Source organism: Panulirus ornatus, chromosome 37 (assembly GCF_036320965.1).
Source record: "Panulirus ornatus isolate Po-2019 chromosome 37, ASM3632096v1, whole genome shotgun sequence".
NCBI lineage: Eukaryota > Metazoa > Arthropoda > Malacostraca > Decapoda > Palinuridae > Panulirus > Panulirus ornatus.
This window is the reverse complement of record NC_092260.1, coordinates 27,239,070-27,262,391: the sequence shown is the minus strand read 5'-3', so window position 1 is coordinate 27,262,391 and position 23,322 is coordinate 27,239,070. Positions and strand designations below refer to the sequence as shown.

The following is a 23,322-nucleotide window of genomic DNA, read 5'->3' as shown; positions in this document are numbered from 1 at the left end:
GGTTACCATTCAGCTAATCCATCAATTCTGTGGAAAGTTTTACGGACTTGTGGAGTTCTGGTGTCTGGTTCCTGCCATGGGAGTGAGGCTTATCCCCCAGTACTCTGACTGAGCCTCACTCGGGCAGTAACTCCGGCAACCGACCTCCGTCTGAATTTCTACAATTCCTGCGCCCAAACTGGAAAGTATAAACGCTACGGACTCAATCTATTTTGGTGCCACCCGGTCCCCGTGATGATGCAGGATGATGGTCGTGCTGGAAGGCCTGAATAAGAAAAGAAGCTGGTGAATGGTGGGCTTCTGGTCGAAGTGAAATGGGCTTGGCAAACATGGCCGCCTGAAGATGACGGAGTCCCAGTCACCTGGCGGTGGCGCTTTCATTCCAGTGAGCAAGACTTCCTGGAGGGAAATAATCGCGTTTTGGGCTTTCGAAAGCATGAGTGCGGACGAGGTGAGTGAGGTGGAATGTGTCTGAAGACGTCTGCGCAGCATAAGTTAACTGTCAGATTGATTTACGGTTGGCAATGACTTTTGGTCTGTTCTTTCTTTTCAGATCCTCCAAGACATTACATATGATTACATCACATTATGAGAAAAGCTTGTGATCTAAACCTCGTTGTACTAAGTGTACATATGACGATCCTTTGGTTGTGCTATGTGCCCCTCTGAAGTCGCAAATGAATTACGTGTCCAGAAGGGACGTCATCAAACGTCACCAGAAATGCATATGTTCTGTTTTCGTCTTATTTTTCAATCTTTTTTTTTTCGTACTTTGACCATTGATAAGACATGTCACAGACATTCCTTATTGTAATTTCCACATAAATGGTAACTGCTGCATCGTCTAATTGGTTATGACGAGTCTCTGCCAACCTCTCTGGTCTCGGTCACCTGGCTCTGCCAACCTCTCTCGCCTCCATAGCCCTGCCAACTCTTTTTTACTCAGCAGACTTAACTCTGTTGTCTTTTTTCCTCACTGACCCTTCCCTATACAGCATATTCTCTTTTTATCTTTTTGTGAATTTATTTTACAGAAGAGAAAATGGAAGGACTGGATAAATGCATTTACATCCCTTGTTTGGCTCGGCGTTGTTTTATATTTACCCTGTTTCCCACCTCTCGTCCATCACACTTTTGACCAAGAGTTGTATAAAACTATCAGGACACAGAAGAAGAGTGGTTGCTTGTCCTCATGAGCTCCTATATATTGACTAAAATGACGAAGATATCTACCACCATCACAAACAACCTCGAAAGCACCCAATAGTCCACTGCTGTTTGAACTCCTTTGTATTCTATTGTTTAAGAAGATCTGCTGTTGTACAGAACCCTAGAGTGAGAGCTTTTGAAACTGTACTCAGAGTAAATCCGTGTGAAGTTTCATCTCCAGCCTATCCCTTCAGGCAGACTGTGTTTGTCCTGTGTTAGGCTATGATAGATTGCGTCCTGTGTCAGACTATGATAGGCTGTGATCGACTGTGTTTGTCCTGTGACAGGTTGTGACAGACTGTGTTTATTCTGTGTTTAATTCCCTTGGTGTTTGCAATGTCAATCTTGAAGCCTCTTAATGCAACGAATAGATGAGTTTTTGTTTTTGAATGTTCGGGAAGACAAAAAATGAAATGAGCAAAATGGACTTCTGAGGAAGAGAGGAAGTGGACCATAGCTTTTTCAGAAAAGCCCATGAGTTATAATTAGAAGAAAAATGGAATGAAGAAAGAAATATGAGAAGACAGAAGGAGAAAATAAGAAGAATAGGTGTGTGGTGGAGATGTTGAAACTAAGTCTGGTAGCTCACTTTACAACGAAACAGTAAGGCCAGAAATCCTCACACGGAGGATATAAGATAATTCCAGGCAGCACATTAACGCTCGCAGGCTGGGAAGGTAACACCTCCCCAGACAGCAGCCCGTCTACAGCTTTCTCGCTCATTATGCAAGGGTTCCCAAGTAGCCTTAATGGACCTGGTTTTCTTAAAATGGAAACTTGTGAAATATTACGTCTTCTGTGTGGGTAACGTGCAAACGCTGGGAAAGACTCTGAAGGCAAATTCAGGTCTCGTCTGACTTTATCTTTTATAAGGGACTAGCGACTCAGGTGTACCACAGGGCTTCTTATAAGGGACTAGCGACTCAGGTGTACCACAGGGATTCTTGAGTGCAGGAAAACGACGGTCTTGCTTTACTGACCAGCTCTGGAGTTATCTGATAACAGCAAACAAGAGAAATGAAGAAGATGGACATGCAAGTCGAGAGAGGAATAAAGAGGGCAAACAGAGATGATGGTAAAGAAGAAGGTAAAGTAGACACGAGAGATGCTACAGAGAAAGGTGGACATGAGAGCAAGGATGACCTTGAGAAGGTAATGGTAAAGGATAGTGAACACGAGGTGAGCAAAAACATTAGAGAATGTAACAAAGGAGAAGGTTAGCACAGAAATACAACACGGAAGTTGCAGGAGACAGTGGAAGGGATATAAAATGAAAACTAAAGGGAAGACATTGGAATGTTTGGCTGAAATGACGGAAGGATATATTGAAGAAGCTGATAAACACAAAAGTGAGGTTGACGATGCAAAAGACTAGGATAACGGTGGGGATGAACGTGGGGGGAGGAAGAGTGTACTCACATAGTAACCAGGTGACGGAAAATAGGGTGTTGGCTGCGGCGAGGGATAGGGAGAGTCTGATGGTGGGTGACATAGGGCGCTTGACCCAAGGCGCCGAGCACACCACAGCACCACTCACCACACACGTCGACACCGTGAAGGCGATGATCACCTGCGGGAGGAGGAGGCAAGGGCCCATCATGGCCCACGTCAGGTCATGTTGGTGAGGCAGAAGACTTACTTCAACTCTCATTAGACAAAAAAATATAACAGTTAGCAAAAACTAGACAAATACCAAACAGTCACTTCTAGTAGAAAAAATATGTCCAGATTACACACACACACACACACACACACACACACACACACACACACACACACACACACACACACACACAAACCTCCAGGAACCAATAAGTCTGTTACCAACACGCGAATCTGAATGTAACGAAAAGTTATAGTATAACTCACGGGCAGTATCACACTGTAGAACTTGATCTGTGTGTTCTGGTCGGTGGCATTGTACATACTACTGCAGGAGGGGACGCTCGAAGTATTCAGCTCTAGGAGGAGGTCGATGGCCTCGGGAGGGAACGTGGTGCTCATTCTGCAGGTCAGGTCTTCTTCCTCCCCTTCGGCGGAGCGCACCCGTTACTTCTGGATCCTTGCGGCTCTGAGATTAGCCTCTCTTGGATCTTCTTATTTTGCTGGTGAGAGTTTCGTCTTAAGATTAGGATATGTTTGGGAAAAGGTGGTCATTTTTTCCCTGTTTGAGGTTTCAATGAGCTTGTGACATTTCTGTTTTCTGCTCGTAAAACACATCTTTGCATTTTATGGCATTTATATGTTAGAATTATAATTCATATTTGTCGTTACTTGTGACAAGCAATTACTCAGTCTTTCCACGTGCATGCTACAAACACAGGCGTACAGCTTATCTTGCTGGTACGTAATATTCGCAATGTCTTCTTTTGTTTTTTGTTTGCTTGTAAGACTTGAGAGATACTCCTGTTGCCTCTTAGTCAATTAAACTGAATACGAGATCACTAAAACACCAGAGTGCAGTGATTCACTAACACCAGAAGTCTTCACTCTCTTAGGGAAGGAGGTGAGTCACTGGCCCCCAGAAATGTTCACTCCTCCAGGACAGGTGAGTCACTGGCACCTCTAGAGATGTTCACGTCCTAGAGTACGTGAATCAGTGGTTCAAAGGTGTTCACTTCCTCAGGACAGAAGGTGGTTCACTACCTCCAGAGATGCTCACTCCCCCCAGGGTACATGATGAACAGAAACCAGATATGTTCACACCCTAGATTAAGCGGGTCACTACCTGGGGAACGAAGCACTAACTGGAGTATGAGAGTCACTAGTGATCGAGTTGGTGAGTTACAAGCAGTAGGAGGAAATCCTGTCTCCTGCACAGAGCTGGTGAGTCACAAGCGGCAGGTGGCTCTCCACTCCCCAGAGATGGGAAGTCAATGGTGCCAGAGTCGTCCACTTCTTCGGCTGGGTTGGTCAAGTGTGGCGGAGCAGGGGAGACCTTGAGGCCCAGCAGCAAGCCGCCACATCCTCCTACTCCCAGTAGCACTCACTGGCTCACTGGCTCTGGGGTGAGGGAGGAGGAAGATGGATCAGGATCATATACGACTGGGACAAGGTGTAGTTATCAGGTAGTTATGGTTTTAGAGATATAGCCATTGATACTTTAGCTAACCATACCTCTCTATATATCTAATTTTTCATAGCCAATGTTCTCATTGAAATTTTTAGCTTCATCTCTTTCAGAAAGAATGTTATTCTAGTGAGCAAAATTTGTAAACTCTTTACGTTACCTGATCCCGAGTATTACCTGTGCACCACAGGGAATATGTCTCCTAATCTACCTCTTCCTGTATTGTTAAATGTATCAATGTTGGGCATTAGTCTACATAAAGTCCCTTGGGTCTATATCTTACATAAGTAACTTTAAATATAAATGAAAATCACACATGTGGACATTTCCGAAATTTCTTTACATATGATTTTCATTCGTATGAAAGATCTATTCAGAATTTTCAAATCTCATGACTAGATGGTTCATATTTACTTAACACTTCACCTTAGGTTGCCGAGTTACTGAGTCTTTCGTCTTTATCTATCTATCTAATTGTCTGTTTGTCTGCGTGTATGTTTGTTTCTCGGTACCCCATCATAGTTGATACAACATTCATTAACTATAACTGCACGAGCTGAACCTCTACACATACAGGATCTGAACCTCAACATATACAGGATCTGAACCTCTACACATACAGGATCTGAACCTCAACATATACAGGATCTGAACCTCTACACATACAGGATCTGAACCTCTACACACCACAGTCCTGCTACGGTATTTCTGAGGACTAAAGGTCAAGGGATAAAATCACACGTATGATCGGAAAAATAATGAGGAGCAGGACTTGTACATGGATCAGTCTTGACGCATCCGTACGCCTTTATATCACACGTCAGCCAAGAAAGTCTAGGGCGGGTTGGAGGCACCTTGGTCGAATGCAGAACTCGTTGGACACCAATCTAAGCCCCTCTCATCCCCTCCTTTTTTTTTTCCCCAAGCGATCTCTAGTTAATAGCTTCACTCCTCGGAGCTCTCGATGCTCCACCTTCTGGAAATGCTGGGAAACGGATGGATCTCCCGAGAGCCACCGCTTTCGAGGTCTCGACTTCGTAATGGCGGGTGTTGGAACCCCTGAACGTGTCTGGCTTTTTAGGATCCAATTTCGTCCAGTGGATTTCAAGATGGTCGTCCGAGCCGAGGTGACGCCAGGAAATTGGGGGTTTTGCCTTCGTGAGTGATTCTTAACTGGTGTAACTTGAATGCACAAAGCAAGATGGTGCCTCAAATTTTCCCCTGTGAAAGACTGCAAAGATTTTTGTTTTCAACTTTATCTTTCAAACATTTGCAATAACATTCTAAACCATTTGCACGGTAGGGATATTCAGAAATGATAGAAAGTCCACGAAATAATTTGTCTCCACACCAAAACAGAATGATTTTGTTAGATCTTTGTCCAGCACATCCAGAAACGAGGACAAATTTCAGTGTTCGGATAATATCTAACACAAATATCCAGTGAATCACAAATATACACTTTTCTCTCGGTGAATCTTCTGAGAACCTCAACCCACTTCAGACACTCCCACTGGGGGTCTCCAGTGTGCTCCCCAGGTTTGCATAAGATCAGCCCAAAGAAGAAGAAAAAATATTCTGTAGGCGGAGTTAAGGAACAAACAGACCCTAAGACACGACGCACTTCACAGCCTAACTGCTCCCTCAAGGATGTCAATACACTTTACACACTCGGGGTGAGCGTCGGGAGCTTCACTCGCCAGACAACTTGGCATTTACCTCGTTCCAGCAGTGTGGGCTGGGCTTCCTTGTTACTGGTTGGGCGTCAGTCCCGGCAGCGTAGGAGGAGGAGAGTGAGGGAATCCGTGACGTCATGTAAATCGATCAGTGTCTGAGATAAGCCACAGCTCTTGACCGTCCTTCCTCAAGCCACCAGTGACCTGCACTCTGAAAGGAGAAAAGAAAATGGAATTAAGAACCTGGCGTCTTATATACCTTTCTGGATGGCTCCCTAAATGGTCATACTCCGTGGTGGACGTCAGAGATAAAGGCTGTAGCACAAGATAAAAACCTAAAGTCTTCGACAGTCACTTGATAGAAAACACCAGAGGCAAGGTCAGAGCACGTCATGAAGAGAGAGGAAAGTACAGTCCTCTGGTCTGTGTCCCGGTTTCCCTCCTCTACACCTTCCTATTCAATTTTTTTCAACCTCTCCCTCCCTCTTTTCCTCCCATCCTCCCTCTCTCACTCTCTTTCTAAAGTTTTTATTTTCCATTTGTCGTATGTGCAAGTTTTCCTCGGTGCATTTTCACTGTCCTTTTTTATTTCCTGCTCTCTATAAATCTCTTCGCAATCTTTGCAGCTACAACACTTTTTTGTTTCCACTACAGAAGCGAGAGAGTCATAGGCTTCTGGTTAGCTCTTATGTTCGTAAATTCAGGAAATATTTCCTCGACCAAGACTGTCTACAAGAATCAGGAATGATAACGCGTATATTCTTGGTCGATTGGTTCATCCTCGATCCCTGAGAAGTCTAGTTAATCACCAACATGCACTAAAGAATCAGCCTTTTGGTCCCAGATATCATCATAAGCCCTTTTTGTGTCCTAAATTTCATAGGGAATTAATGTTTGTGAGCTGTGCAAGAATATCTGGCGGCCATTATGATATTTCCCCTATTGTTTTAGCGCTACACTGTGTGTTGACACAATGTAAGCGAAAACAGATTTTACATTCTAGAATGATTTTATTCAGGAACACGGTGTGTAAGGGGTTGAATCGAATGATAACAAAACTAAATTTACTAAGGTTTCGTACAGGATTGAGATACGGACATAACTGGAATAAACAGAGAGAAAAGAAAGGATCATGGAATAAAGGAGAGGATTGTTGATACAATTACAAAGTGTCTGAACGTATTGAAAGTTACAGAAAAGGTGTTAAATCAACTAGAAAAACCTTTACAAAATCTGAACAGATCATAATTTCTAACTGTTATGGGTCACAATGATTATGGAAACGAATAAAGAAGAGTGTTACGAGTCAACAAAATGAGAGGTGGGTGGGGAAGTGTGAATAAGACAGGCGACGTTGATTTAGGAAGGTAAATATATTGAAGAGTTGATATAATCGTATTGGGTGATCCATTAGCTAATGGAGGTCTGGAGTGATGAAAAAGATGCTAATGACGGGAGAATGAAGTCATTGTGGGAGAAATGAGGTAATTAGTGTGATGACTATGAATATTGCAGCGTGAATGCAATCTCCAGAGAAAATAGGAACCCCGGAAGCATAAGATTTTCCATAAACTTCCCAGAGAAGGTAAGGGAATAGATTTCCGAGGAAAACCACCAGTTCTAAGAATGTTTGTGTCTGTCTATCTGTGTGACTGATGTGGAAATGAGATAGTATATGTATAGGACAGTGTGATAGAAAAGATGTATAACTGAGGGATGTCTCATCATTGTTCAACTCACAAGGCAGAGGTTAGGTGTGGTACTGTGTATGAGCGTGGATGAAAAATTATGAAAGTTTGTACATAAAATGTATAGGCAGCCCCTAAACACAAAGTAAACTATTTTCTGAAGATATATGACATACGAAGTTTGATATACACAGGGGAAACCAACTTCGTATAAGACTGGTGAAGTTTATACGCCTTGGAGAAAGAGAGAGAGAGAGATACACACTATATATAGATAACAGATAGATAGATAGATAGATCGATGGTGTATGTTTACTCTAAAGAAGTTATGCTCTGCAAGTGGGAGTGCAAATATTTCTGTGCCACTTCAGTTCTGCTGGTATCTGACACCCTCCTGGCTCCCCTTGTGTGAGCTCCCGAGCCGACGGTATGGCCAACGTGTGTTTTTGAAGGGAACGTAAGCGGTTTAAACGTTTACCTCAACATATACACGGCGGATAGAAGTGGTGGTGCAAGCTGCCACAGAGGGGTGAGGAGTGGCCCAGCCATTCACAGCAAAGGCTTCGTGGGGAGCGAAACGTGAGGGAGGGTGACAGACTCTCTAACAATATTCACAAAGACGATATCGAAGAGATCATTTAGAGACGCGGTGAGCTAGAGAATTTTTACGGATTCACGTTTGTCAAGAAACATTTATTTTTTTTTTTAACAAAACGTTGTAATGGGAACACCTCTCTCACCTCATCAGTTTCTTATGTCTTCCAAGTGGTGTATGGCGTTCCCTCAAGACAGCATAACGAAATATGTTTAATTAATGAGTTGTGTAGAGCACCTTCGGGGCTGCAGGAGCCAGCAAACTGGTTGTAATGAACATCTTGCTTTGTTACTCGGTACTTTTTCGCATCTCGTCTACGTTAGAGGCGGTTCACCCAGATATAATCATATTCCTAAGCTCTGGAAACTGCCATGTGGGAGGGACGGAAGGAAATATTACTACAACGAGGTTCATATTGATTGGGTGGATTCCAACCAGGGTGAGGAGGAGAGAATAAATGGGATTATGTATGTATTGGTTCGGTGATGGAACGCTTGTCAGACATTGAACCAGAAGCCAGAATACGTATCGTGGAGAAGTGTATTCCGAGTGTGAAAGTTGAATAATCTTTTGGTCAATAATACCCTAATTACTCACACATACATACATAAACACACAAAAAAAAAAGTTAAAAGAGCAAAACACGAGAAAAATTGTATGAAGGCCACCCCGGTCGCGTGTGAAACGACTGCACTCCATCTCTGACATACTTTCCTGGATGCGACGGTGCACAAAACAGGTATGTCAAAAGCGTCCGGAGCAACGGACGTGCATTCCATACACTGCCTGAGCGGAGGGGGTAATTCCCACTGCAGCCTCGCCATATCTCATGCACGGTGTTGATGCCACAAGCGCCCACGCGAAGCGAGAGCAATAAACGTAAACTGAATTACAGTCGACTGATAAAGCATCCAATGCGCAATAAGGGATCTAAATACAAGGCTTTTGCATCATGGGGTATTGATGATTCCTGAAACCTAACGGTACGACCTTGAAGCACGAGGGTACGTCCCTTTGGTATAATGGCCTCACCTTCAACCTAACCCTGATGGATTATCATCATCACACGTGAACATTATATGTTCTCATCATACTGACATGACCGAACTGCATGTGAGTTGATTTACGGCGTCCTTGATACCAGAGTGTGGGCGGCCTGTCAACCCCCTTACATGCCCACTGTGAGTGGATGGAGCCCCGGGGCTGCAGATATCAGTTCTAGAGAGATAACTTTTAGCCCATAGCCGCCCGCTTACCGTTCACGGTAACCCAGGTTATATATATATATATATATATATATATATATATATATATATATATATATATATATATATATATATATATATCCCATTTGCCTTGAGTTATGGGGGATATGTGTAAACATTTAATGAAGCGTATCCCATGAACATCATGCTGGATTTAATGGTCTCGACCCTTGAAACATATGTTTTGTATAACGTGTTAATTAAACTGATGCATTTTACAGCATATAACAGGATCATGTATTATATACGGAATATTGTACAGAAATCCGTGTTGAGGACCCTAGTGATACATGCACTTTATACAAACATCTCTCGAAACAATACTGTAATTTTCAATTACCAGTGATTAACATTTCAATTGTAACGACACTTCTCATAACGTTTACGTTGTAAAAACTGTTATAGCTACAACTCATTTTTCGTATCACTGATTTATACCCTGGGATAAGATGATAATGGCAAGGAGTTTCTGATTATCTCACTTTGTACAACTTTGGCAGTTAAAAGTAAATAAAAAGAACATGGTAGTATGGTGTGTGTGTGTCATAATGTAATATACTTCTTTTACACACACACACACACACACACACACACACACACACACACACACAGAAGCACAAGCAAGCGCATGTACACTGGACCACAGCTCCACACAGACCCACACAAACCCACAACTCTACGTGTATACTGAAACGTCATCACATCGAGCAATGCTTTACCTCCACAACACTAGTGACTTATTATGTCACAATTTCCCTCGTGAGAGAGAGAGAGAAAAAAAAAAGGTAGCATTTTTCTGCAGCTTCATTTAATCTCTTTGAGCTATATAATCTTCACGCTAATGACAATGGAATGAAGAAAAGCTACAGATTAAAATGAATGTAATTGTTTTTAGACAGTGAATCTATCAGCCATCCACAGCATGGAGTATGAGGCGTTGTGTGTGTCTCTCTCTGAAGTTAAGACTACACCTGAATAATGCAGGCGCTGCTTAATCTATCGGTATCCTTAGCGAGTCTAGTCGTGTGTTTTGATTAAAAAAAAAAAAAACGTAGCCTGTGTTGAGCAGGCACGTTAACCTCCATGAAAAAAAAAATCGCTACAACCTTCAGTTATATGTTAGAATATTTGTTTTGTTTTGTTTAAATGCAGTCAGTATATGAAACAGTTTTACTGTGTTAGTGACAGTACCATTAGGAAAAAAAATATGGTATAACTGATATCTTCGAATCTTGGTTAGATATCAAAACTGGAGAATTCTTTGTAGCGTATGCAATACCAGGGTTTCAACAGTGAAAGAGGAAATATGATAAGTAATTGTGTCTTGCTCTTCGTCAAAGATATTCTCAATTCTGGACTAAAAGAAAAAAAAAAAAGGAGAGGCTTTTGATAATATCGACTCCATTTACGTAGACATTAAAGTAAAATTTCGTAAAACAATTACAGTTGGAGTTGTTTACACGTCACCCATGGTGAACAAGAGAGAGAAACAAGACTTTATAACAAGTTATGGTAATGTCGTGCTCAAGGATCGTACCGACGTGCTCAGTGATCGTACCGCCGTGCTCAGTGATCGTACCGCCGTGCTCAGTGATCGTACCGCCGTGCTCAAGAATAGGACAGTCGTGCTGAAGTCAGATCGTACGAATACCGTAACATCGTGCTCGTGGGAGCAATAACCTCATTTGCAAGAAATTAAAACAAACTTTGTTAATGAGGAAAATATTGCCTCGTGTGATGACAAGATAATCCAATACTCGATTGAGGATTAATGTGATTAATGAGACTGAACTAATCGTCTCAACTGCGCAAAGAGATCATCACCAACTGGTGTTAATCATCAATTGCAGTCGTTGCAACAGGACTCATACATCAGTCTTGACAAGCCGGCCATCCATCCTCTGAGTTATAACTCGATACTCATCCTTAAGCAACCCTCATTCCCCACATCGCATTCCCTCCAACCCCTAAAGCTTCTCAGGAATAATATCTCAGACATAACTCATATCATTTACAGTGATTGCGATGTCGGTAAAGGTAGCTGAAGTAAGTGGAGTAGAATGGGTCAAATATCGTACCCATCTTTGACAAAGAAGACTCAGAAATTGAGCTTAACTACAGATCAAGTCTTCCAGACGCCAGCAAAACACTGGATAAGATCGTTACATAGAAAAATATGTGATTACCTGAAGAAGGAAAAAGTACCCCAGTGTGAAACAGCATAGATTCAAGAAAAGGGAGTCGTGAGCACTAAACTACACAGACTTCTATGAGGGAGTGAGGTCATTTTAGAACAGAAGAGAAGGAAGAGTGAATTTTGTGTATCCATTTGTCAAAATGCATTTGTCTCCGTACCACTTAAGACGTTGGCAAAGGAACTGAGTTGGGAATTACTTTAGAAGCAGCGAACAAAGAACGCACGAGGCAGAGGAATGATCTAGAATGACCAGTATTGTTCTCTAAACACCAGCAGTTGTATTATGAGACCCTGGGGTGCAATTTGTTCCCTATCACTCTCCAGTGAATAATGCTCCACCACCATACAGAGGCTTGATATCATGTGTAGAAAGTCTGAGTTCCATCTCTCGTCTAGCAATTCCAAACTTTTCCCGCGTCTGAGTTCCTGGATGGATGTATACGTCAAGTGATGTTGCTCGCGTTCAAAGGCGGCGCCTGTGGTCAGTGACATGTAACGCAACAACGTGTGATGTTATTCCTATGATGTTTATGTCTGGCACCTCACATCAGGTCCGACGCAGGTGGACAGGTACGTATAGTGTTGTAAAGACATCAGAAAAGCTGCTGCTGCGCCACTCAAAACTTTGGCAATCACGGTTCTGCGACTGGCAATCGTTTTGATGATTGTTAGATCTAAGTTTTGATGACGTCCCAGCTGGCTCACCCGTGTGTGACAAACGTCCATCCCTCACACATAAGTTTACAGGAAGATGATTGATCTATGTCGTCCGTCCAGAGTAAGAAGTGACTTTAGAAGATAAAACTATGGACGGATGAATTGAATATTCCAGGTTTGCTAGAAGGCATTTGACACACACTTCCACTCAAAAGCTTCCTACAACAGAAGATGCAAAGAACGAGAAACCAGAACCCATCGCCAGAAATTAAGAACCTTAGACGAGATGTGGAAAAGTAATGTTACAGTAACAGAATTGTGGAGGAATGGAATAATCCATGAAATGAGATAATCTCTAACTGTAGACAGTATATAGTTGTAAAGTGTTGCATAGTAGTAAAGTAAGTTCAAGATATGTGACCCCACGACCCACGAGTGTAATAAACATGACCCGTATTATACACGTACATGGTGATAAAAACTCCATATATATACATATAAATATATATACCTCTGTGTGTGTGTGTGTGTGTGTGTGTGTGTGTGTGTGTGCAAGTTAGGTCCAGAGATCATATTCGGCCAGGTTGGAATGCGAGCAGGTCAGACTATGATCTGAAAATGATCAGACAAATGGCTTCCGTATATCTATTCAAGGTACGTAATTGTGCATGCCATTTTCACAGACCTCATTAGGGAAACATACGCTAGTGAGATGGGTTCATTAAACTAATGGCCTTCAGCGAAGAGAGGCGATCCTCCTACCTCGATATCACTCCATATAGGCAAGACTCATAGTCTTTACACCTCAGTGCAAAAGCTACCAAAACAACATTAGAGGATGTGATCCTGTACAATGAAATCTCCACCGACCACAGTTCACTGTGATATGGGTATGTCTCATTGTGGGTGATGGCAACACTGTCCAGGTTTTGTAATGATGCTCATTACGGATTGTATACCACTAATTTAGGATCTGATGCTACCTGTAACAGCTTACACCGGGTCTGGATGGGGGATTATGCTGACTCAGGCTGCATATATCCTGGAAGTGGTCACATACATTTGAATAAATGAATTAGCTAAATTTGACAGTATTCGTATGCTAATGATTGGGAATATATTACATTCATTATCCAACCTCTCTCTCTCTCTCTCTCTCTCTCTCTCTCTCTCTCTCTCTCTCTCTCTCTCTCTCCACAAAATCATTAAACACACCCTTGAACCACGTCACACACAGAGTAATACAAATTAATGGATGGAAGTAGAAATAGACGATTCTCTATTGATAGAAGAGAATATCTAAGAGATGGCGCCCCACGAGAAGATAATATTCCCTCGTCGTTCAATACAAATAGGTAGTCACGGAGCGAATGAACCACGTACAAACGCACATACACGCACACAGTCACGAACATACACACTCACATACACTTGTATTTCATCACAATGATATGGATAAGTTCAGCATGTTACTCACAGCACACATTCGGTCAGGACGAGTACCTGGGTTGTATGTGGGCCGCCGGCTGCAGCGCCCAGGATTTGAACCCACTTGGACACAACCCCAGGTGAACCCGTGCTAACTTATAATCAGTAACGTTATCCAGTACATCACGGAACGTGTGTGTGTGTGTGTGTGTGTGTGTGTGTGTGCGCGCGCATCCAGTTACAATTTGTTTTTCCGTCCAGTGTCAACGAAGCAATCTATTGCATCCTCGACATTCTTTCGCATCTGACATTCCAGCTTTTCAGCGTTCATAGTTCCTGGCGTTCATTCCCTCAGCTTCTCACCAGGCGTAGAGTGACCTACTGTTGTGGAGCTGGCTGGCTGCCTATTGACGTCCCACGTGACACTTCATCCTCCACAGTTTTCCACTGTTTACATAATAAGTGGTTTACAAGAAACACTACTATTTTCACCGCGTCTCTCCTCGTCGTCCATTCCTTTCAAGATATGTTGGTGTGTCAGGGTGTCCCTTCATAATTAATCTCACAAACCCCCCCTATGAAACATTAGGCACTTCATTGTATCTTTAAAACCAAATATGGTGTCCTGCTATCTCAAAGAACATGGGAGGCGTATTTCAGTTTATTCATTTTGTCTTTTTTTCAGGTTCGAAGTATTTTCTGAACATGCACGTCCTTCCAGCCTCTCGTATGAGCAAATGCCTCTACGATGTCTTCTCAGGTGCCATGTACGGTGATACTTGGAGATGATTCTGCTTAAAGCGAATCTGATTTGGGAATGAAATTTCTTAAAAAGGCTCAGTACCACAGGATGTATCTCCGGGGTGCACAATGAACGACTATAGAAATTTGAGTACATTTAAACACATTTAGCCTCTGCTCCATAAATACATTTCACAGATTCATTAACCATTAAAATAAATGCTTACCTCAGAGTTTTTTCCATATTCATTGGTATAATTGACTCGTATGGCCATCAGCTAAATCAACTTTTACCGAACACGTTTAAATTACCTTTCTAAATTCCCATTAGGATTGTGTATGAATAATGAACCCTACGTCATCAAAATGAACGTGCCTCCCACTGGTCTGTCCTCACTATCGCCCACAACTCCACTTCACCTTCACCTATAGTCTCTTCCACGCCCTCATATTCCCATAAAACCTCATATTTACCTCTCGTGCGCCCTCACTATCATCTACAACTTTACCTTCACTTCTCCTACGTCCACAGCCTCCCCTTTATCTCTTCCATGTCCTCACTCTCATCCAAAACCTCACCTTCATCTCTTCTACGCATTCGCAATCACCCAAAATGTCACCTTCACTTCTCTTGCGCCTAGACTATCACTCACATCCTCACCTTCACTTCTCTCACCTTCATTCTCAACTTTCACTTCACCTATACCTTTCCTCCGTCATTCAAATTCGCTCTTACACTCATATTCTTCAATACCATCAGCCACACCTTCACCCACACATTCTTCTATCACCTTCACTCACACTCTGACTAGTTAAATCTCCTCCCGTTCTCGCACTCACACAATCCTCATCCTTATCTTTGTACTCACCTGAATTCTCACCTCAGAACCTAACCCACAACTTCACCCACTCATACTCACCTCATAGACACTCTCACCTTTAACTCACTCCTCCTGACACTCTCCCCCTTACTTATACCATCACTCATAGTTTAGACACATAACTACACATAACCACACTTCCATCATAACCACATTCCCATTATATAACCACACTCCCGTCATAACCACACTCCCATCATAACCACATCCCCATTATAACCACATTCCTACCCACACTTCCCCTCCCACCACATCAACAGCATCCCAAACATAAGCTCAGCTTAACACCAGATTTATACCAACACATTTCATCTTCCTTCCAGCCAACATTTCTTCAAATTGAAACGTGCAGAAAAAAAAAAATGACAGCATTATACACAATGAGAATCTTTCTCATAAAACTTTCAACGCATGAGAAACATTATGAGACTTGTGATACCAAGACTCATAGTTCTAATGTCTCACACTTGTCTCACGCAGCTGCCCAAAGGCAGATATTTCACATCTCATTTTTCTCCTTTGCATATCTCAAATGCCTCACGGCAACTTGCGATACATTTCACGAATTTCTTTCATAAGTCCAAAGTTGTATCTCCTAACATATTTTACGGGGTTCACTCATACCTAAAGATTTTGTAATATAGAAAAAAAAAATAGACATTCACGAGCGAGCGAATGTATTGTATTTCTCTCCTCACTATATGCTCAACATCACGTTAACTGTGGAGGATGACACGACCACGTTCATCTAGGTCTGTTTAAATAGACATCATCACACTCTAGTCTTCATTCTATCCTCGAGATCATTGGTCTCTTAACCTTATCCTCACAAGTCTGCCCAAAGACCTTCATCACAGCGGGGTTTTTTTTTTTTCCCCCCTCCTTGGCCGGAATATGGTCTTCCTCTAGTCCACAGATGACTCACGTCTACCCATCTCCCCCTACCACCAGCGTCCTCAGTTCTGGTGATACCCACATGTTGGTTAAGTCCTGCTGTGCTGCTTCGTCAACCTCCACGTCTTGGTTAGATTTTCATCTCTCTATTTCTTAAAAAAATCTCCATTTCCGCCAACAGGTACTGATCCTCAACACTCCTTACATCGTCAACTTCCCATCCTACAAACCAATGATTTCCCAGGTTCCTCTGTCTGTGTCAGCGTATTACCACTCTCCAATGTAAGTAATTTACGACGTACGTCCGTTTGAGCGTCCACAGATTTCTGATTTAGAGCATCAGTCAATAGTCTCTCACTCTGTCGTTTATCTGTAGGATCTGATCTTGTTCCGTGTGTCCCCTGTTTTCAGCCAGGAGTCTCTGGTCGCTGTATCATCGGTAGTTCTTCTACTGATCAATATCTGGGACACCCTGAGAGGTTGATCAATATCAGGGACACCCTGAGAGGTTGATCAATATCAGGGACACCCTGAGAGCCTGATCAATATCAGGGACACCCTGAGAGGTTGATCAATATCAGGGACACCCTGAGAGGCTGATCAATATCAGGGAAACCCTGAGAGGCTGATCAATATCAAGGACACCCTGAGAGGTTGATCAATATCAAGGACACCCTGAGAGGTTGATCAATATCTGGGACACCCTGAGAGGTTGATCAATATCTGGGACACCCTGAGAGGTTGATCAATATCTGGGACACCCTGAGAGGCTCCTGACGACCTCTTTCCTTGAGGATTCCCACGTGACGAGCCTCCTCGCCTTTGATTATTTTCCTTCTGAATTCTTCCATATATTTTTTTCTGTGCCTCAGTTTGCTCTTCCATTTGATGATGCTTCTCGTGACTTCTGAAGGTATGTGTGTGTGTGTGTGTGTGTGTGTGTGTGTGTGTGTGTGTGTGTGTGTGTGTGTGTGCCTGTCTGTCTGTCTGTTTATATCTGTCTGTATCTGTGTGTTAGTACCTCTGCGTATACCATGTCTTTACAAACACACAGACACAGACACACACACACACACACACACACACACACACACACACACACACACACACACACACATAAACACACACACATCTAAGACAGGGACCCATTTACTGACCAGTTCCGAGGGGATGATGAACACCTGGGTTGCGTTTGGGCCGAATGCCACGCCCAGGATTCGAACCCATGTTACAGATCAAGTGAAAAGCCATGTCATCATACCATTGCGTTGCGGCTTCGTGCCCAAGAGGCCTATCGACGCGTCGTGCTCAGAGTCGTGCCGTCGTGCTCAAGGGTCGTACCGTCGTGCTTAGGGGTCATCCCCTTTTGCTCAAGAGTTTAAACTGTTCCTAAGCCCTCACACACTGGCCTTACAAACTTAAATCAACTCATCAGTAAAATTATCTTCTGAAATATCATTCTCTAACACATTAATGCATTGCTACTGGACCGTACATACGGCAACCCATTCGAAAGCGGTTTTCACGAAAACTTCGCACATTCACAGGCAATTAAACTCACTAGGCCATAAGTTCGACCATTAAACACAATAGGAAAACTTTCCTTGACTGTGTGAAATATCAGAAGTCATTTCACTAGTATATGAGGTCATAATCTGGGAGAGTGAGCTTGTGCTGGAGGTTAAATCTGCCATGATAATTAAGCTAAGTGATTAAGCTAAGTGATTAAGCTAAGTGATTAAGATCTAGAAACATTATCTTTTTCTATACATCCACCAACGGAACGGCAAGAGCATTACTACTAATACTATTGTTAGTCCTACTACTACGTTACTACCACTACTACTACTACTACTACTAATAATAATAATAATAATAATAATAATAATAATAATAGAAACTATAATAAAAACTATAACATTAATATGTGTGTGTGTGTGTGTGTGTGTGTGTGTGTGTGTGTGTGTGTGTGTGTGTGTGTGTGTGCGTATATGTACGCCAGAATATATTCTTCAGCGTACAACACGCAAGGACAGCATCAGCTGGAAGGTCTTCCAATACGACTCCCACTTCTGCAGGCCAGGTTGGGCCCTTGCCTCCGTTGCCCCCATTACCAGCGTGGCGTAACACATTTACCCTCTTAATACCATTAATTTACAAGTAAAGACATTTAACACAGTGAGAACGAACATAAAGGGACAGATAGTAATGTTCAATGTCATTCTGAGCTGGCAAAAAAAAGAAGAAATAAGCTTCCCCATTAACCAAGAGATTAATTGTAATCCATATAGAAAGGTTTAAATGTAATCTGATAATGGGATCACCAGAAAAGTGTTTCAGATGATAACAGAAGCGTCCCCCGAGATAATGTAATTCTTATCTGGATCTATAAACAATCGGAAAGAAGGTCTACGTTGATGGATCCAGTACCCTACGCTGGGCGGGAGGCAGAGAGCGAGAGAACCATTCCATAATTATTCACAAAGAAAAAAAATGATCCATGGAAACAGACAAATTATCAGCAACTGTGAGTACACGATGTTCTTTTTTTTTTCTACAGGTTTCTAGCACTGATGGAGTTGCAGTCGGCGTTCGTGGGTATTTACTCAGCATACAGTCCTTTGAGAGGAGATTCAATCGCTTGCAATCCAATCCCAAATCCTAATCTTATCTCACTCTGGCTGAAAGATCTGTATGGCGGCGATGCTTTCATCGTGTGGTTGTGGTGGTGGTCAATTATCCACTTTAATCTGGACGAAGTTGAGAATGCTGACCCCGGGAGAATTAATGACTAGGGCCGTTTAAAAGTAGGTCAAACACTAGGAAATGAAATGAAAAATAAAATTGAACGCGTGAACTTAACCCCTTTGCTCATCATGATACGACCCTGCAACAGGACGACAACATGACCCTATTTCATTGACATTAAAAGCCAGGCCAAATGCCAGGCCATTCATTCTCGAGGGTTCTACGGTCGCTGAGCTCGACAATCTCTCCTCCGGGTGGGTGGTAGTGTGGGTGTGAACGAGTGCTAAACAGGAGGAGGAGCAGGAGCAGCAGCAGCAGCAGCGGCAACACCGAGCTCGACAATCTCTCCTCCGGGTGGGTGGTAGTGTGGGTGTGAACGAGTGCTAAACAGGAGCAACAGGAGCAGCAGGAGCAGCAGCGGCAACACCGCACATACACTGGCCCTCAGCACCCCACACACGCCGGCCAACTGTAACAATAATGATAATGATAGGTCGGGAAAGGGGGATGAAATGCCTTCATTCTGACGGAAGGAAGAGAAGGGAGGAACAAAGGCGACGCTGGGAATTAGTCCGAGGCCTTGCGAGGAAGCGGACACAGGGTCGGTACAAGAGTTAACAGAGCGAACGCGTTGTAAATTGAATTTGAATTTGTGCCGGTAACCCCGGCAGATATATTGTGCACCCCACGCTCATCCTGTGAGTAAGAACCAGTCTGTAAATACTTGGATCATGTCACGTTTCAGATTTCAAGAAATGCTGGTGTTGTAAAGCATTTCTTTTTTCTTTTTTCTTTTTTCATTATACGTGAAAATTAATTTGTCTATCCAGTTCTACATTTTGACTGTCATAGCTCGCCTTCAGGTAAGAGGTGGAGAACAACGGAATCATTCATGAAACTGAAAACTTTGACTGAAGTTGCCTTTAGGGAATGGGTTTTGCTTGTGACACGTGTGTTAAGTTATGACTCGAACATGAGTTTGATATTGATGATGACGACTATGCAGTCAGATGACTACAGAAATGTTTGACTTCATGGCTTCCGCCGATTTCATAACACAGTCTCCCTCCACAGCATACAGCCTTCCTCAGCTGGTAATATCAGCCTGTACGTTACAAATACAACCTATTACCAACAACAGTTCAATCAACCCTGCCTTCCCTGTGTCTATGAGCATCTTTGGTACATAGCAGCAACAATCAGGTATGACCCATGATGTACCATACATTCCACGCGTTCATTTAGGAGTGTTATTTACACCCGGGTCACCATACTCACTTCACCACTCCCTTTACCGCTCTGACCCTCACTCATACACTCTCATCATGCATCATGAAGTATTCTCATGGACTTACATCTACGGCCCATTTTAAATTCATGCGTCAAACAAATTGAAAATGAGAACATCAGATATACAACATAACATAATTCCTCTATTCAATTAATTTATTCCCAGCTCTGTTTACTGTTTCTCAGCAAAGGACATATATACCGCCATGGGAGAGAGAGAGAGAGAGAGAGAGAGAGAGAGAGAGAGAGAGAGAGAGAGAGAGAGAGAGAGAGAGAGAGAGAGAGAGACGGGTCTTTCAGCAAAAAGAAACTGTAATTTACGTTCATCATGGAAGCAAACGGAAGAAAAGAATCGTGAAAACATTGAAAAAAAAAAGGGACTTAATACGAATATTGTAGGGCGTAATTACACGGTGTAGAGAACTTTTCTGTTTAGCTCAGGACCTCACGAGGAGATGTGGCGAGGAGGTTAAAGCCGCTGTGTCTTCACGAAGACCTCCTGATGCCTCTGATCTAATGCCAGGAGCCTCCTGGCCTGGCCTGGCCTGGCTTGGCTTAGCCAGCTACAGGCAACAGACCGGCTTAGCATACACTGGAGATAGGCTCTCTCTCTCTCTCTCTCTCTCTCTCTCTCTCTCTCTCTCTCTCTCTCTCTCTCTCTCTCTCTCACACACACACACACACACACACACACACACACGTCATGTGCACAATACCGACTCACTAGAATATGAAAAAGTTTACATCGAAAAGATTTATGCTATTGTGTATCTTTAGGGAATATGCAAGACTGTGCATGGCGCTCAGAATCTCCTCCTGCAATGTTGTAGAGGGCAAGTAGGCTGAGAGGAAGGCTCGCAGCCTGTAAATCCTCCCTTCCTGTATTATGGCTTTCCAAAAGAAGGATGTAAGGAAGGAACCAAGCGAAGATTTCTTTTTTTCCCCCCAAAGGCTCACCACATTTATCAGTGGATATATTTCAACAGACGCTCGCGGAGTTACTTTATAAAGTATTGGTCAGTAGTTACTTACAGCCTCCCAGCCAGTGACACGTAGGGAACCACATGAAGAGTTCGTTGTGAGGCAGTGATTCCTAACCTTCTTGACTGACTCGCGTTACGCTAGCCTGTATCTCCTACACTTCGCGCACTATCTTACGTCTTAAGTAAACATCGCAAGATACTTTATATTTAAGTAGAGCTTTCGTCTATAGCTTTACTTAACGTGGGACAAATGTATGTGAAACTGGTACAGAGAGTTTCCAGCAGTGGCGTCCGGGCGGGAGACAGCCTGCCAGCCACTGCCTTCGAGAACACTGAACCACCATCGCCCGACGTGCCATGTAGTACACATCTTGGACCCCTCCCACAGCAAATCTCTCTTCACATCGCTCACTCCGTTCTTTTTCCCAGGGAAATATATCCACTTAGACCACTCTCATCTACTAAAAACTCTTAGACGAATTTTAAGAGAAAAAAAAAACGTCAAAATGAACGAAAGGTTTGAAACGTTTCGTTTCTGAGGAATTTCTCAAAAGCCACAAGCAAGGATGACCCTCCCTCAGCAGTGGTTGAGTTTCCCCTTCGTCGGCGGAACTCCAGCGGACAAAGAGTTGTGAACGGGACTGCCGCTCTCGTTCTGGTAGGTGTATTGTCAAACAATTATACACAAAGGGCCGTCATAACAGGAAACACCGGTGGTTGACGTGAAAAAACACATATTGTAAAAGCTGATGGTTCACATACACGCGACGGAGTTACTGAAAGCGCGGGAAAAAAGTATAAATGAAAAATATCACCCGCCACATTTAAGACGGCTTATTTTATCTATTCTTTTTTCTCTCTCTCTTCTTACTTTATGGTTTTCTCATATCACCCAAAAAGCTGTTTAGCATCAGGAAATCTTGCCATCACATATCATGATGTATGGAGAAAGAGATATTGGAAACTGTGTTTTGGGCGCTATAAGCGAAGAGCTCCTTTACCACCCAGGTTGGAAACAAGTGACGACACACATTAAAACAAATGACAAACACGAGACGCAGAGGAGTCTAAGAATCTATACAAATCTCTCACTCTGATTAGAAATCAATATGTACATCACAAGGCTTGCAGTGTGAATACGATAAACTAGATTTGTAACTTTACGAGACGTCGGGGTTGTAAGGAATTTCAAGTGTTAACATACGCAAACATCTAAATATGCAAATCTTGCGTCTTAGGCAAAGTTTCGCTAATGGGAGTTTAGCGTCTATTGATTTACAGAGTCTAATTATATCGTGGTAAGAACTCGGCAAATTATTTCAGCAAGGGGAGGAGGAGGAGGGGGAGGAGGAGGAGGAGGAGGGGGGGGAGGAGGAGGAGGAGGAGGAGAAGGGGAGGAGGAGGAGGAGGAGGAAGAGGAGGAGGAAGAGGAGGAGGAGGAGGAAGAGGAGGGGGGGAGGAGGAGGAGGAGGAGGGGGAGGATGGTTGTGGTGGCGGCCGGGGGAAATGGCTGAGGCTCGGGGGTGGGGAGGCCTCCGTCGATAATGTTCACTTTAATAATACATCTTGCTGAGCCTCTCTCTCTCTCTCTCTCTCTCTCTCTCTCTCTCTCTCTCTCTCTCTCTCTCTCTCTCGCTTGTCTTCCATTCACCTCCTCCCCTCTTATACACACACACACATACACTGTTCTGGCCCACTTGTCAGACTTGTTTACCAAGAAAGTTACACACAGAAGACTAACGGTAGGCCTTAATTTACAGTATTATACAACATGAATAACTTCATGCCTTAATTTACAGTATTATACAACATGAATAACTTCATGCCTTAATTTACAATATTATACAACATGAATAACTTATGCCAAAATAATCAAGAACGCATGATAAATTGGCATTAGGCTAGAGCTAATGTTTGAACGAACTCAGCGGACTTTCAGCTCAATTTAGCATCTTCACTATCTTCCAGCTAAGCTAAGCACGTCACCCTACGTAGCGGCT

The 23,322-nt window shown here is 43.0% G+C and overlaps 1 protein-coding gene across 7 annotated transcripts in view; it reads right to left on the bottom strand.

Moving 5' to 3' along the window:
- Positions 1–23,322, bottom strand: part of LOC139760637 (uncharacterized) — a 145,745-nt gene that overhangs the window by 18,993 nt on the left and 103,430 nt on the right. For 6 of the 7 annotated variants that reach the window (XR_011715375.1, XM_071684053.1, XM_071684048.1 and 3 more), the window contains 3 exons: positions 5,999–6,166; positions 3,079–4,212; positions 2,629–2,779 (listed from right to left, as the gene is read on the bottom strand). Coding sequence is in view for 6 of the 7 variants with exons in the window: in XM_071684053.1 (XP_071540154.1) it covers positions 2,629–2,779; positions 3,079–3,213 (286 nt within the window). In the remaining variant the exon portion in view is untranslated. The remainder of the gene's footprint in view (positions 1–2,628; positions 2,780–3,078; positions 4,213–5,998; positions 6,167–23,322) is intronic. The other variant, XM_071684052.1, reaches the window with a different exon arrangement.